Below are 16,990 nucleotides of genomic sequence, written 5' to 3'. Positions count from 1 at the left end.
GGCATAGCTTACAGAATGATTCATGATTTCAAGTAGCACATAATAATGATTCTTTAAGGGCCAACACCATGGTTGAGACAGAGTATTCTTTTGGGGTTACTTCTAGCTACTTACCACTTGGTTTCAAGTTGAATGCCTGGCTTCAATGCACTCTGTACCCTCTCCAGTGATTACACAAACACACTTTAATATCAAAGAAGTTTAATACGCTGCAGTAAAATAAGCGCCTTAAAAATCTCATGAAATAGGTGTCAATGTTAGAGAAATCCTCCCACACATCCTTTAGCTCCATACCCCTTCCCTCAAAACCAAACAAGAAAATCTGAAACAACACAGGAAATCCTTCCAAGCCTGGATTTCAGTGTGGGCCCCATCACCAATAACAAGAACACAGTGTCCTACATGATATAACAGGAAAGTAAAACACAGAAGCACAAAAAGCCTACAAGATTTCAATATTTAAGAGACTTGATACATATTCAAAGTTAAAATAACTCCCACTTTTATACCTATACATATTGTTTTAAAGCAACTTAATATATCTTAAAATTTCCATATATACACTCTCAAAGGTTCTTCAGGTGAGGTATGTAAACATTGTCTAATGAAAAATTTTCAATGTTTCAAACCAACAAATTCACAGCATACATTGAATTTTCATCCATTAAAGACACAGTATCTTCCTACACTCACTAACATAGTGGAAATCCAGGCCCAAGGGACGCACGCTTATCTTCCAGGTTACCATTTGCAGAATTTCTTATTTCACTGCTTTTGGAAGGACTACCTTCACACAGGCTGGGAGCACACACCTGGTACCAGGAAGGGGCTGGGCCCTCCAGAGGCCCTGACCTTGGGCATCTGGAACACTGGCTAAGACTCACAAGACACCAAAAAGGAGCATATCTGAACAACTACAAGATTGACCTCGGCAATGACATCACTGGGAGGAACCAGAAAGACCTTTAAAGGAACGGTAGAGATTCATTTTAGAGCTCCCTGAATCCACAGCCGGATCAGCAGCCCCTGCCCTCACACGTTCTGAAGGGTCATGGCCTAAAAATAAAAATCCACACGGCACCTGAGCTTCAGTTAAATTGTATGGGCCTCCTATGACCCCTTGGCCCTGCAAAGGCATTGATTTAGCCTCAGTTAGGACCCTGGGCTGTGCTTTTAATACAGGTTAGGGTTGAATTTCTTAATATCATAATGCATATGGGAAAATAATGCCATTGAGTTCATAAAGACGACCAATGCTCACGGGCACTGGCCATTGACCTTGGAGGAGCTCAATTTTGAAAACTACTTGTTCCCTGAGGGTAAACAGCAGGCTTCTATTGAGATTAAGTGAGGCTAATAAGGGGATTTTTATTACAAAGTATTAAAGACTTGGGGAGCCTTAGGCCAGAATTCTATTTTACCTCCACATAATCTACAACACCCTCCCCCACCCCCACCACCAAAAGTAGTCACCTTCCCAAAGATACAATATAGGTCAATTTCTTTCCTCTTTGCTTGCTTTCGAGCTCAGCAATGGAAAGGTTTATCCCAATGCACCCACTTCTATCTAAAAAAACACTAGTGAAAAATTCCAAACACCATCATAAATACAAAAGAGAAGACATATTCCAAAAGCCTAAAAAACTACATTACTTCTATTAAAGGTTACTTGGGTGTGGGGTATTTCTTTTTCACAAAGTCTAGGACGGTCACAAGGAGAGGCTGCTTTAACAGCTTTAGAAACCTGTTGAGCTGGACACGCTGAGAGAATTGGAGGAGTGACTGCCTCTTTCCACTGACCTAAGTTAGGGCTAGGCCCAGACACAAGGGCTGGAGATGTTTCAAGCCCTGGCAGAGGAGGATGGTAGGAAATAGGCTAGTTTCTTAAAGGTGGGTTGGAAACATTTAGTTATCCACTTACATTTCTCATGTGAAAAGTTCTTACATTCACTTTATAGCCAAATGAGCTTTGTTTGCCTCAACTACTTTCTGGAAACTTTTATCAATCCATGGAAAATTGCTAACTTCTGGATTTACATGCTCACTTTTGATGTGTCTGGTGCTGGCAGATTTCTCATCCATTGCTGGAGTTTTGTGACATGAGGGAGCGTGCAGACAAACAGAAGCAAAACTTCAAGTACAGCAACCTCTCCGGCAAAGGCAAGAGGGCATTGCAAGAGCTGTTCTACCCCCACCTGATCCTCTGAGACAAGGGCCAATGAGGACCCCAGAACATGTCATTACCTAGGGTCTTATTGCTTAAGGGCAACACATCAGAAAGAACACCTGGAAATCTGCTCTGCAGATTGGGTATTGACCACTGACCAATTTATCATACATTTGTATATATATAACAGAATCACATGAGAAGAGGGGACAGTTAAAGCTTGGATTCGATGTTACATTTCAGACCAAATGCCCCAAACAGCTCTCAACCTGCTGGGTTTTGCTCTTTCTCCATGTGTGAACTGTGTTATGAAAGGGAGTCCAATGCTCAAAATATATTCTACAATACTACAATGCAAACCAACATCACTCAGAACATGAACCTGTATACAGCACATGTAATAAATATTTTTAGAAAACTATTTACAATATTACTTCTTGTGAACGTTTAGATGAGAGCAAAATCTATTTCTTCCTGCAAAGGTTAAAAAAGTCTTGACTATCAAGTTCAGTGCTAAATTCCCTGGCACCTAGTACCCATTCACATTTCATATTAAAAGCAGATTTGCTTACAAATAGTATCTTAGAAAAACATTCTCCAGCATTACTGTTCAAGTGTCCTAATTTGTTTAAAAAAGACAAAGGGAGGCCATAGGAAATATGCAAACTATGGTTCAAATGAATGACAAAAATCCCTGTAGCCCTAGTCAAGGCTCCCTGCAGTTCTCATGACAGACAGGAGTGCCCAGGAGTGGGGCACAGGGACAAGGAACATGACTGTGAATCATTGGTTCCACTATATTAGGGTGCTCTGAATTGCAGACCAGGACTCCTGAGAACTAAAGCTGAACACATCTTAGAACAGATGGTCTCATTCTGTAACCAATGGTCACAGGTGGGCCTGGCCCACATCTACAGATGCTTGCTGAGAGGGAGGAGGAGGAGGAGGACAGTGAAGGTGCCCACAAGTATTGTAGGGTACAGAAGGTAACGTGTGTCTCCCCCATGGGTCAGAGTGTGAAGAAATGTCTCTCACAAACCTGGAAGAGTGAGACTTAAAAAGCACACACACCTCAATGCTGTCTTCAGGCAACCAGTGGTTCCTGCTTGTCCCACAGGAGTGGGTTTGGAGTTCCTTGGGGCTACAACTAAGGCATATTTCCCTGCACAGGCTGTGGAAGTGAATAGTTGAACATGTCAATTTTGTATGGAAGAAGCAGGCTGCCTAAGGCAGGCTCTGATGCCATGCCTGGCAGGGCCATACCCACTGCGGAAGTCCTACTTTGTTCTGGGACAGGCAATAGTGGGGAAAAGTGCTCAGGTTCCAGTCCACATTGTATCTGCCCAAGTACAGTGAGGATTTCAAGGCCACATCCTTCAGCCTTCACTGTGTCGTCTGGGGTTCAACAGCTGAGCATAGTAGTTGTGGAGGATGAGTGGCAAGAATGAACAATTTCTGAAAAGCCCTTTTGACAGTTAATTATTTTTTTGTTAAAATAAATACTCTGTATAGAAGCATTTGAACAGGAAAATATCATTATTTACAGTGAAATAAATTCCACAGTGGTGTGTATAAATATGTATCATATATATTTGAAACCAGTCAATAAGTCTCCTAGACTATTTAGAATGCAGGAACCACTAGTGAAATCAATAATCTTAAAACAACAGTGGCTCTAAAAATAACTCCTACAGGTGGTATAAATATATAAAATTATGCAAGTCTTGTTTGTATATTATGTTTCCCACAAATTAGCTCCCAAACACTACAGCTTCAGCTACAAGGTAACACAAGGTGTGGATCACAAAAAAACGAGATGGAAAATAGGTTAAGTGAACGGTACTTGGACCTAACATCTAAATACTGGAAGAAGAAAAAATAGTTATTAAGAGAAAAAATGCTTTTTATGTGATATATGAGTTTAGTGAAGCACTTGGGGGAGGGGACTATCCCAGAGAAGATGCCACCCAGAAGGGAGTTGATGGCATAAGCAAGAGGGAAGAGGAAGGGCAAGTACCAAGGATGACCCCCCTAAGACGAGGAACTAATTCAGGCCTGACCAGGATCATGCTTCATGGGCCAGGCAGAGTGCCTAAACTTGGTTCAACTAAAGCTGCTGGTGTGCAACTGACATAATAGTATTTCAAGAAGTATGCGAGATCTGGATTTCAGGTTGGAATAGGCAAAGACCATTCATTCATATTCACAAGTAGTGACCGAAGCTTGGGGAGTAATAAACTTCCAATTGCCCTAGAAACAAGGAGCGGAGGGCTCTGGGGATAAAATTAACAGGCCCTGTGCTTTTGGGGAGAGGCACTATTCTAGGCTGTAAGTATTAGTAAAGAGCTTGTGTTGAGCACTGCTATTAGTGGAATGTCTACCATAAAGTCAAGTTCTCTGGGATTCATAAAATTGAAGATGACTTTTAATTTAAAAAGTTTCTTCTTTTAGTTTTAAGTACAGACTCTAGTAGATATGATCATATGTATGTCCACAATGCATCAATAAATATTCAATCAGAAAAGGAGGTATTTTTCTTTTTTTCTTATGCACAGCATTCTTCAGGAATAATATGCAATAGTAGCTGAATACTGAGATGAACAGACAAGATATCTTAAAACTTAGGTAAAGAATTGTTGCAATGCTAGACTACATAAAATAAATTTGTGCCTGTCTATACAACCTGACCTTGAATGACTACCACGCAAGGATCAAAAAATGTGCTATAAAGGATCAGGTAGTAAATATTTTAGGCTGGGAGGGCCACAAATAGTTTGCTACTATTTTTTTTTCCTATATAAACCCTTTTTAAAAAGGTAAAATCTGGGGGCGGGGGCTGGGGCTGTAGCTCAGTTGGTAGAGTGCTTGCCTAGTACATGTGAGGCATTTGACCATAAATTTGATCCTCAGCACCACATAAAAATAAAATAAAGGTACTGTGTCCATCTACTATAAAAATATTTTTTAAAAAGGTAAAATTTATTAATTCCAACTTCCGGCACACTAATATGGACACTTGGCTGCTTTTTCTTTTTTTAAAGGGTCTTTGTATGTATGTATATGTATGTATGTATGTGTATATATATATATATATATATATATATATATATATATATATATATACATACACACACACACACACACACACATATTTAGTTGTTGATGGACCTTTATTTTATTTCTTTATATGTGGTGCGGAAAATTGAACCCAGTGCCTCACATGTGCCAGGCAAAGGCACTACTACTGAGCTACAGCCCCAGCCCCACCTGGCTGCTTTTTCAGAATGTTTCAAGTGGCTTTTACACTGAACACCTTGTGTTAAATAGGAGGGTCTCATCAGGTAAGAAAGCTCCAGTGTCTGAACTCATCAGGCTAACTTGACTGCAAAGCCACTAGTCTGAAGGATGGAGCAAAGGGTGTTGCCTGAGCCCTTAGCATAAAACACCAAGGCTCTGGGAAAAGGAAGATCAGATGGACAAGTGGTAATGGAAGGAACTTACCAGCTCTGGTTCAACTCCAATGGCTAAAGCTTGAGCAAGGACTTCCTCCACAAAGTGTCCAAGGTGGTTCCTTGGGGCTGCTCATCAACAGTGCAGCAGGGCACCGTCAAGCCTTAGCATCAGAGCTTTCTGGGTTTCTTTAAGAGGCAAAAGGACCTCAAGGTTCACAAACCACCCACTGTAAAAGGCCTCTTTTGATGTTTCAAGCTTAAATTAACATTGAAGGCAGTCTCAAAAGGGTTCCCCTAATACTGCTTGTTTTAAATACAACAATCTTTTTGGGGGGTGGGAGTTTCCTCACTTTCCCCCTACCCCCTTCAGGCCTAGGACTGAACCAGGCCTGAGTCTTGCCAAGCCTAAGCACTCTGCTACTGAGCTAAATCCCCAGCCCCTAAATACAATTATCTATTGATTTTTTTTCCCCCTGAAAAGGATTTGGAAGCAACCATGGGGAAGAGTACTTATCCTGGATGTGAAGACCACCTTGCTGATGTGATATACAGATGTGATTCCATACTTTTAAAAAAATTTTTTTAGGAACTGGGGTTGTAGCTTAGTGGTAGAGTGCTTGCCTGGCATGTGTGAGGCACTGGGTTTGAGTCTTAGCCCTACGTATAAATAAATGAACAAAATAAAGGCCCACCAAAAAATTTTAAAAAAAGGACTGGGGTTGTGGCTCAGTGGCAGAGTACTTGCCTACCACGTGTGAGGCACTGGGTTCAATTCTCAGAACCACATATAAATAAATGAATAAAATAATAGTCCATCAACATCTAAAAAAATTAAAAATTTTTTATTTCAGTATTTCAATGAATATCAAGCTGTAATCAGACATAAAAGTAACAGCTAAGAATTAAAAAGAATTGGGGTGGGTTGTATATCAATGGTAGAGTACTTGCCTAGCATGTGCAAGGCCATGGGTTCCAACCCTTGCATTGCAAAGAGGGAAAAATTAAAATAATAAATGTTTCAAAACAACTGAGACCATCACTCCTTAGGGGCCACTGACAGAATTTTTTCACTGGCTGAGCATGAGTGGCACATGCCTATAATCCCAGAGGCTCAAAGGGCTGAGGCAGGAGGATTGCAAGTACTAGGCCAGCCTCAACAACTTAAAGGCCGTAAGGAGCTTAGTGAGACTCTGTCTCAAAACAAAAAGTTAAAAGTTGGGAATGTAGCTTAGTAGCAGAACAATCCTGGGTTCAATCCCCAGTACCACCCCCACATTAAAAATTTTTTTCTACTAACATGATTTTCCACTTCATTTGGAAGAAACTTACCCTTGAGTTTTGGGGGAAGGAGAGGACTACCACCTTGGAAGTGACTGGATTTGGTTTAAAGATATTATTCCCAAGCCTCTCAGTCACATTCAGTATGCAGTATGTTCCAATTTTTCATCATTTTTTTCAAAAGCACTTCAAAAGCCTCTAGTTTTATTTGTTGTCTTACTTTAATATAAAGTTAGTTTGAGAGTATTTGACTGAAAAGTTATTAGTGCCAATAATTTTTATTTTTCAAAACCAAAATCAAACTTAAAAGTAAACAGTGCTTTGGGTCTGTTGTGAGATTTTGTTTCTATTCTATGAAAAGGCTTTTCCTCACATCTAAACAGGATGTATGGAGGACTGAGGTCCAACTGAAGTACTCTCAACTAATTTTAACAGAACAAAGTCATGGCTTATCTTAATAAAAAAGAAGCGTGGCCACAGTCAGTTCTCTGATTACATACTATGTGAGTGAAATGGGAGGCTGGCTCACATACTTTTGGAACTCTTAATCCTAATTTGCTCATGGTTTTGGCCTCACTGTGGTTCTGTGATGGGTGATTAAAAGGAAGATTCAATGCTAAAGAGTTGTAGTAAAAAGGGATGGCAGCCCCTGTGCTGTATCAATAGAACAATGTCTCATTTGCTACAGGAAACAAAGAACTTTGTAAGAATGAAACTGATGGAGCTGGGTTGTAGCTCAGTGGTGGAGCGCTTACCTAGCATGTGTGAGGTGCTAAGTTCCATCCTCAGCACCACATAAAAATAAATAAAATAAAGGTATTATATCCAACTACAACTAAAAAAATATTTTTTAAAAAATGTCCTTTCCTACTAGACTCTCAGGCCTACTAATCAATAGAAATGCTGCCATAAATGAGTGACAGTTTCTACCCTTCAATTGAATCCATCACAAGGTGGGAAAAAGGCCAAATCTCAATTCAAAGAAGCTGTTTTGAAATGATGCCTTTCATTACTGACCTATCTGAATAGTGAGAAATTCACCTGAAGAGTATGTGATGTGCAGAGGATCCCATGAGAAAGCATGGTATATGTAAAGAGATGACTACAGATGTCTCTTCTCTCTGTAACATCATAAAAGGATGAGGCACAAAACCGTTTTAGGGAAGACTACATAGAACTCTTTAATAAGGAATCTCAGGGGCTAGCAACTGCTGATTATAGATGCAAGTTAACACTCACAGGTAGGAAGTCTCAGAAGTGCTAGGGGCAAGGCTCTGGACCCAACTGAGAATGTAGACTACACCCAGGGAGCCTCATGGGATAGAAAATGGTCTAGAGGAGGCCCAGCTTTGGGGAAGCTATGGTAGTTTTAACGGGTGGTTTCTCAGGGATCTTCCAGTTCCCCCAGAAACTCAGAGGGAATATAATCCTCTGGTGTTCAACTTCAGCACTGGGACAGTCACTTCACTGAGGGTAGGCCCAGGAACAGAATTCCTTTCAGATTTGGGGTCTAGACAAGACTGCCTTTACATCTGGTGGCAAGCCAAAAATGGCTACGGGAAGGTCTCTGAAGAGGAAGGCAAACAAGGGGAGACTAGAATCAATACCAAACGTGGACTTGGAGATATCTGGGAGATAACTTTTCAAGAATCTGCTGTAGGTACAAAGGGCCTTCCAGAGTTGGCCCTGGAGTTTTTGTTTTCTTTCTTTTATTAGCAAAACTAACTGAATCAACAAGAATCAGATTTAACAAATAGGAAAACAAGTCTAAACTTTTAAGTGTCCTAATTGTGTGGCATCTCAATCTGTTTAACTGTAGTTACTACTATGAAAGATAAGTTGATTCTAAAAATGATCCATTGCACTGCTAAGTGCATCACAAATACATCAACACTTCCTCAAATACAGCCTAGAATGAGAAAGTTATTACCTTAAAGTGAGCTTTAAAAATAAAAAAAGAACTTAGAAAAGTAATGGAATGAATTACAAACTTGGAACTGGAAAAATTCCATCAACTTACTACCTCACTTCTCTCCCTAACCTAATCCAAGCACCTTACAAGGTAGTCTATAAGCAGTCAAGGGGCACCTCTTATGTACAGGAATCAGCACACCTGACAGTGGCAAACATCAGTTGTTTAAGTCACCACAAAAACAATATCCAGTGACAACTATATGAAAAGATATTTTTTAAACCTTAAAACCATTTTTAAGATTAAATGGATGTACTGAAAACATAGTAATGCTTTTGTGCAACTTAGTGCTGAGAAAGGGATGCCAGCAACACACTCCACAGTTTCATTAATACAGGTAGCTTTTGAAGGGCCAAGGTGGGGAGGGGTGGAGGCTTCATTAAAGACAGCAAGCTTCATTTTCTCTGAAATTCAACACAATTCCCTATTTCTCATAAATCACATGCTTTTCTCCAGTCCTATCCCATCATCAGAGTTTCCTATATACAGCAAATCTTTAACAGAATGGGCATATGACCTGTTTTATCATGATTTGAATGAACAAAAGTAAAAAAGTCAAAAAAGTCCATCTGAGTTAATCTAAAGAGATCTGGAAATTTTTTTTTTTTTAAAGTAATCACAGGGCAACATCTATCCACACAAGCCTATTCTGGTGACAAAATATGTTAAAGAAGTTGACTGAGGCTTAAACAACCCAGCCTGTTTGCTGGTGGCCCAATGGAAATGTCAAGTACACACTGTGTTATGAGAGAGCAATGTCACAGGCACTAAGTAAAGCCAATAGGCCTATCTGGGCTTCACTGGGGAGAGGTAAACAACATCAATTACAAATATTACAGCTCTCACTTCTGAGTCATGGGACAGAGAATGACATGGCATGGGGAAGAACAATACTATAAGCATTTAATCCCCAGGATGGTGCTAACATAAATGGATATCTACTCAAGAGCATCCCAGCTGAACCTCAGCTCTGGGGGCAGGGGTGTAGAACCACTAAGATGCTTGGGCAGCTGCTTCCAGATGCCAGGGTGCTCTGACCTCTACATAACTGTGCTATTCAACACCTCTCTCAGCCTGGTGCCACTGTGGTATGTCCATGGAAACCCTGGGTCATTAAAAAACCATCTAGTTTGCGCTAATTATTCAGCTCATGTACACACTGCACAAAGAAGAATTTTACTGTAAAACCAGGATCAGGAGACATTTGCAGCTGATAACCACATGCAAATGCACCTGGATGCACATGCACACACACAAACATTCCTGTTATGGAAAATGATATTTTGGCTTTCTCTGAATAGGGAAGTACTGTGGATAAGAAAGGAAATAAGAATAGCTACTCTCATCCTAATTGTCAAATTACAGTTATGGTATTTAAAAAATTATTTTTCCTCCCAAAACAGAAGGAAAACCTTATTAGCATGCTAGTAAGCTTGCAAAGCCAAAAATGAAAAAGAGGATGCTAAGAATCAGTAATACAATTTGGGAATGCAAATAATTTTCAGAATTCAAAAACCAGAATTTACACTTGTGACACATCATTTGTCCCAAGGGCACATAATTTAGAGAACATGTTGTCAAATGACCAATTAAAAAAAGAAAGAAAAAAAAAAAAAAACCCAACCAACCAACCAAACAAACAAAAAAAAACCAAATAACTAAACAAACAAAAAACAAAGATGAAAGGAGTGATCAACAATGAATGTGATTTTTTAAAAAGAGGATAATAAAAAATTAATCTTTTATAATAATTATAAATCCTCTGCATTCTCCACATACCATAATAATGATTTGGTTTAGCTTTCAAACATCACTTAACAAAACAAAACAAAACAAAAAAACAAAACAGGGAAGTCACTGCTGTGGTTTGCAAAGAGAGCACCTACAGGGACAGCCGCTGTAGGTGGCTGCTGAAGCTCCTTTCGTGTGCATGATGGTGGTCTTCTCCGCTACAGTACAAGTGCTTGTGCATCAAGTATAAAATACAAGCCTTTAATCACATAGATCAGCTTTTTAGCTTTTGTAAATTTAAAAACAAAAAGGATAAATAAGGCACTGTACTTTTAAAACAAAAACTGCTTGGTTCCAAGTTTAAAACCCAAGGAACAACCAGAATAAAATATATAACTTCCCTTACTCAGCCTCAGAGAAGGACTCTGCAAGTTCTCTTCTCCACCTGAGACATATTTTCTGACATCTCAAATTGTGGTGTTCTCCACTATTCATAATTTGAAAGGCTTGACAAGCTTATAAAAGCAGATTTAGTTAATGCAAAATTAAAGGTTACTCCTAAAGAACAGTCTCCCCCTTGGCTGCCATTCTTCCATCACTTTGCCTCTAGCCTCCTCCGTTTGCCGTGGGAAGAGTCCAGCTTCGCCTTGAGCTTTCTCTTTCTCTGAGTTGCACTGTTCTCTGGACTTTTCAAGGGTCTGGCCCGAGTCTTCCCACTGCTTGGTTTCCTGTTTGCAGCTTTCTGAGGCCTAGAAGAGGACTCACCTGTCCCCTTTTGCTTTGTAGATTTTGCCACTGCTTCTGAGGCAATGGACTGGGTAGGTCTTTTGTTGGTATTCTCCTTTTCTTTCCTGGAGGTAGGGCAGCTCTTCCCAGAGGATTTTTTAGGGATCTTCATTTTGTTCTCTTTCAAAGACATCTTTTTGGGCAGTTGGTTGGTTTTGTCTCTTGCAGCTGGCTTCTTGGCAGGAGTTTTGGTGGGTCCTTCAACATGTTTTTCTTTGCTGGCCCTTATCGCTGGCCCCTTGTCCTTACTGTCCTGAGAGCTGCAGCCTTCTGCTCTCTTGCGTTTATTCTGAACTTCAGCTTTAAGCAAGACCTCAGACGCCTGCTTCCCTTTCCTTCCCTTCATTCCTTCTGTACTCTTGGGCTTAAGGGGAAACCCGTCTGCATGCACCTGGAGGGCGAGCTTGGGGGACATCAGAGGGTTAATGCACACACTCTTCCGACTCTGTTTACTTTCCACAGCCACACCTAGTGGACTTTCCATTTTCTCATTTTTGATCAGTCGATGCTGGGCTCTGAGTTTTCCTCGAATATTAGAATACTTTCTAAGGATCCGGGTACTGGCTGGAGTAGGTAGATTAGTGGGAGGATGGCTACTTCTATCTTCCTTGACTTCCTCTGTGACATCTTCAGAATTAGGACTGAGGCTGATATCACTGCCATCTTCTGTCTCCACTTGGTCCAGATTCTCTCGAAATTTAGCCCAGAGCTTCTGTGTTTTCCAATTATTCCTAGCAGGAGTAGTTCCAGGAAATTTCTTTAAGTGTTTTTTCAAGCGTTCAGCCTGCAGTGAACTAGGATACAGACCAGAAGGAGAGTACTTCTGAAGAGGATGCTTGACAGGGGGGATGTCTCCTGGAAGACGAGTATTGAGTTTCTTTACAATTACCAGGGACCGGGTTTCAGTTGTTTCTAAGAACCACTTACAAACATTGGATAATTTAAAGTTTGTCATAAAGAGCATCTGAACAGGAGAAAACTTCTGAACCTCTAAGGAACCCCTACATTTTCGGGATCTTTTTTTGCTTTTCCAGATCTCCTTCAGTTTATCTGACTTGTTCCTGGCTCTGGGTGTTGGCTGTGCTTCTTTCTCTAACTGGATCCAACCCTTCTGCACTTTCATGTACTGGGTGTTGAAGTTGGCAATGAGCTCCTGATTCTCCTCCTCAGCACACCATTCCACAAACTTGGGCTGTTCGTCTATCACTGTGTCCACATCCTCCTCCTCAAAGGGGTCTGTGCTCTCGGAAGCTTCGTTATCCTTTGGTGTTGGCTTTATTTGTGCAGCTTCCTTGTCTGAAGTAACTTTCATAGTATCCAAGGAGTCCAGAGAATGAGCATGTCTCAGATTGTACGCTGAAGAGGTCAATCTCTTAGGCCTTGGTTCCCTTTGTGGCCCAGCATCATTACCACCTCGACCACCTGATGTCCCAACTGGGGTAGCTGGGGCATGGCTAGCATCTTCTTTATGCTGAGTGTCCTCATTCTCTACCTCACTCTTACCCTCTTCCACATTCTGGGTGGGAGTGTGTCCTGGCCTCTCTTTTGATTGCTCTAGGTTCTCCCTACAAGGAATATTTTCAGAGGGAACAAGAGCATTTTTCTCACCCACCTTAGACTGCACATAGATTTCCAGTCTCTCTCCAGACAGTGGCTGGCTGACTGTGGTTATGGGATCACTGCTGGGGAAAATCTCCCCTTCTTCCTTCTTGATGTCTTTTGCCAGCATGTTTTTAAAAGTTTGCCTTGTGACAATCCCACCTCCTTCACTCTCCTGCTCAGCATCGTTCTCAGAGGGACAATCACTGACATTCAGGTTTTCGGTATCCTCCAGAGCTTCTGTATGGAAACTATCAGATGGAAAGCCCTCGGGTGTTATCCTACCAGTGTACCCTTCTCTTTCAGAACACTTTACACCAGGATTTTTAGAAACCTTGGTCTCAGGACAAGTGAGGGAAGAGTCTGAACTTTGATTTCTTAGGTACCTATCTGCAGAGGAAGAATCTGAAAGCTGACTTCTTAGGCATCTATCAGAGGCCTCAGGAAATTTTTTAACTTTTTTCTTCTTGTCCAGATTCTCTTCTGGTGAGTCAATGTTTAGATCACACACATCTTTTTCTGAAGAGCATTTTATATCACTGTCTTCTCCTTCTTGCCTTGTAACACATGCTGCCTCTCCTTCCTCAGTCTCACCACAGCTTTCATCAGTACCAGTGCCACCTGCTTCCTGGGGTGAGTTGGTATCTAGTTCCCTAGTGTCTCCAGTCCTGACCTCAGTACTGTGCTTGTGCTCAGTCTGTGTCAGACTCAGGGGAAGCTCCACCTCCACAGCGGGACTTTGATCTTCTAAGCACAGAGGACTTTCTTCTCTACTGATCACTTCAGGAGAAGACAGAGGCTTACAAAGAACTTCTTCACTACTTTGCCCAGAAATGCTTTCAGTTGTGGGACCCAGGTGGCAGTCCTGGATTACGCTCAGCTCCTCTGCATCCAGCAGGGCAACTGGCTGTTGGTCTTGTTCAGGGGAAGACACCACACTTGTAGTGGGAGCTGAGACTGCAGCACTGTCTTCTGGCGCATCCTCTTCAGGGAGGTGAGCAGGCCCAGGACACACCGGATTGGATGCTGTCATCTCCTCTGGCCTAGAGGAACTGCTGGGATTCAGTTCATTCATCATGGAACAAACCTCAGGCTCTTGAGACTCTTTCACTGATGAAGTGTCTCCACCTCCCTCCTTGAAAGAGGTTATTTCTTTACTAGGTCCTTCAGTGTGGTCTTCTCTGGGAAGCTGCAAATCTATTGTGTGTCTAGGGGCTGAAACTGTAAGAGTCTGCTTGGGCATCACAACTGCCTCTGATGCCAGTGGTGAGCAGCTTGCTTTTTCCTGGATGTGTAAATTTCTGGCCAATGTGCGAACAGTTGGCAGCTCACAACAATCACCATTGAAAAAGTATCCTCGAGTACTCTTTCTGGCTGTTTTACGAGATGATAATATGGACCTTTGATTCTCAAAGTGGCATTCTGTTATTGGTTGACTGATATAAACAACATCACACTGGTTATCATAATCATTTATCCTCAACCCTGAGGCCCTTTTACTCTTCCGAGCTGTCTTGATGGAGGCTGATATCATCTTGGTTCGTGAATGTCCATTAGGTGCTTTGTGTATAGCTGGCACAGGGCTGGAGGCTAACCAACTATCTTTGGAATGATCAAACTGGCCCTTGTCACTGGGATGTGAATGGTAACCCATTTTACTTCTTCCTAGTGAGTGAAGATGGTTCTCTTGCTTTGGCCTTGCATCTTGTTCATCTGCCTCTAAATCCTGGCGCAAAGGTGTTTTTGAGCCACACTGTAGAGCATTCTCTTTGTCGGCAGTTCTAGATGAGTTCTCCATAAACCCTGAGTCCCATTTCTCTTCTGATAAAGCTTTGAATGAATTTCTTTGAGAAACAACATAGCTATTGCCCTCCTCGCTATTCTCAGCTGCCACTTTTACTCCAAGGAGACTTTCCACTAAAGCTGAACTCTGCATATGGTCTTTACTGTCCTCACATGTTTTCATATTTGTGTCTTGCTCCTTTCCAGTGGTTTGCCCCTCCAAGCTTTTAGAGATGTGGTGGAAGTTCTGTGAGGAAGAATTAGACACAGTGAGGTATCCCAGAGTGGAACTATCTGTTGAACTGCTAGAATTAGGTTGAGTGGCTGGAAGTTCGGAGGAATCTTTCTGGACAACAGTCAAGGCATTCTCTCTTCCATCTACAGAGTTTGTCTCAGGAGGAGGTTCCTTCAGGGTCTGTTCTGTGATATGCACAGAGCTGTGAGAGCCGGATGAGTCTACAAACAAATCTACAGAAGTAGGAGACTTCCTATCATGACACATAGCATCCTTTTCCCTATGGCTGCTGCTTAGCTGGGCACAGCCAGCGTTGCAAATGGATGCATCCATTGCTCCAGAATCCAAAGGTGGTAGGTCCTCGGTGCCTGGCTGAGATTCAGTGTACAGGTCACTCAGAACACGAATGAATTGCTTCTGATGATGAGTACACAGTTTGACCATAAACTTCTCCAGTGGGGACTTCGACTGATTGTTAGAATCTACTGCTAGAGTTTCTGTTGAATTCTCACTAGATGAACAAAGAGAAAGAATTAATTAGTAAGGTCATTTTCCAAAGCATCATTTTACATTATGAATCTCACCAGATGTTACTCAAATTGTAAAGAGAGTACAAAGAGAAGCCAAAATGGCTTCAAAGTCCACCATTTATTTTTGTATGATTCCATAAAGAATATTTACCTAATGATAAGGTCAGCCTGTTATAGTCTCAATCTTTAAGGAACAACATATTTCATAATTTTATGTGACCATACAGATTTTTTAATCATGAGAAGAAATACTGAAAAAAAGTTCTTTTCTTTAAAAAATATAATTTTGATCACACTATAATTTCTCTTGGTCAACATATTCAGGTTGCACATCCCTAATCCAAAAATTGTAAACACTCTAAAATATGAAACTTTTTGAATGCTGCATGGCTGCATGGCAGCACAAGTAGAAAATTCTACACCATGAAACTGTATTTTATGTACAAAATTATTAAGAATGTTGTATAAGATTATCATCAGGCTATGTATATAAGGTATACATACATGAAACAAATGATTCTGTGTTTAGACTTGGGTCCCACTCCCAATACATCTCACATACATGCAAGTTTCCAAAATCTAAAAATATTCAAAATCCAAAACATTTCTGGTCCCAAGCATTTCAAATAAAGGATACTCATGTGGTAATTTTACTGGAGGCTATGTATTCCTGTTATGCAATCGTTAAATCTACAATACTGACAAAAATTTAGATATACTATATTAAAAATCTTAGTTTAGAAGTTGAGAACTTAATAGTTTTAAAATTATCTCCTAGCAAAATGGATTGGGTGGATAATTATTAAGTGATGGTGGAAACCTTTAATCCCTTTCCTGGGTCATGGATGAACAGAAAACCAATAATTTTATATTTCAGATATGTTAAATGGTGGAATGACAAGCAAGTACTGATTTCTAGCCTTCAAGTGAGAAAACAGATGTAAAACCACACCGAGTTATAAAGCTCTGTCAATGCAAAGTAGTAGGACTGTCTTCATACACTCCTAGCTAACACATCTCTTAGTACTTTGCTAAACATTTTTACAGTCACCTACAAGAAGTCACTCTACATTAAAGAATCCCTTTCAAACATTTTCCTCCTAAGTCATCTAGAATGAACTCTTAGAGCTTATCCCACATAGTAGGGATGTTGGGAAAGGAAGATACTGGACTTGAGACACTCCAGGCAGTGCTGCACAGACAGCCAAGGGTTTCGCTAGCTGCTCTGTGTTTCTAGATATCTAGGTTTTACTGAGCCTGTGCAGAGAGAGAGCTCCAATGATCTGGAGTTTGACAGAGCAACTCTTAGAAGACTCACTTCTACCTTTAGTAAGTGTGTATTTCTACTTACTTGCTGAGAAACCATATCCCAAGTGCTAGAAAGTACCTAAAGTAAAAATAAATATCTCTGAATGAGGGCTTTAGGAATAGTTTTATTATAGGTACACAGATTTTCTA

General features: G+C 40.9%; 1 protein-coding gene across 19 annotated transcripts in view; it reads right to left on the bottom strand.

Moving 5' to 3' along the window:
- Positions 1–184: 184 nt before the first annotated feature.
- Lcor (ligand dependent nuclear receptor corepressor) overlaps positions 185–16,990 on the bottom strand; it is a 136,337-nt gene continuing 119,531 nt past the window's right edge. For 18 of the 19 annotated variants that reach the window (XM_048807077.1, XM_048807082.1, XM_048807076.1 and 15 more), the window contains one exon: positions 185–15,513. In XM_048807077.1, the coding sequence (XP_048663034.1) occupies positions 11,196–15,513 (4,318 nt within the window). In that variant the 3' untranslated portion in view covers positions 185–11,195. The remainder of the gene's footprint in view (positions 15,514–16,990) is intronic. The other variant, XM_048807080.1, reaches the window with a different exon arrangement.

This window comes from Marmota marmota, unplaced genomic scaffold (assembly GCF_001458135.2).
Source record: "Marmota marmota marmota unplaced genomic scaffold, marMar, whole genome shotgun sequence".
Taxonomy (NCBI): domain Eukaryota; kingdom Metazoa; phylum Chordata; class Mammalia; order Rodentia; family Sciuridae; genus Marmota; species Marmota marmota.
Note: the sequence above shows the minus strand (reverse complement) of the source record. Positions and strands in the feature narration are given on the sequence as shown.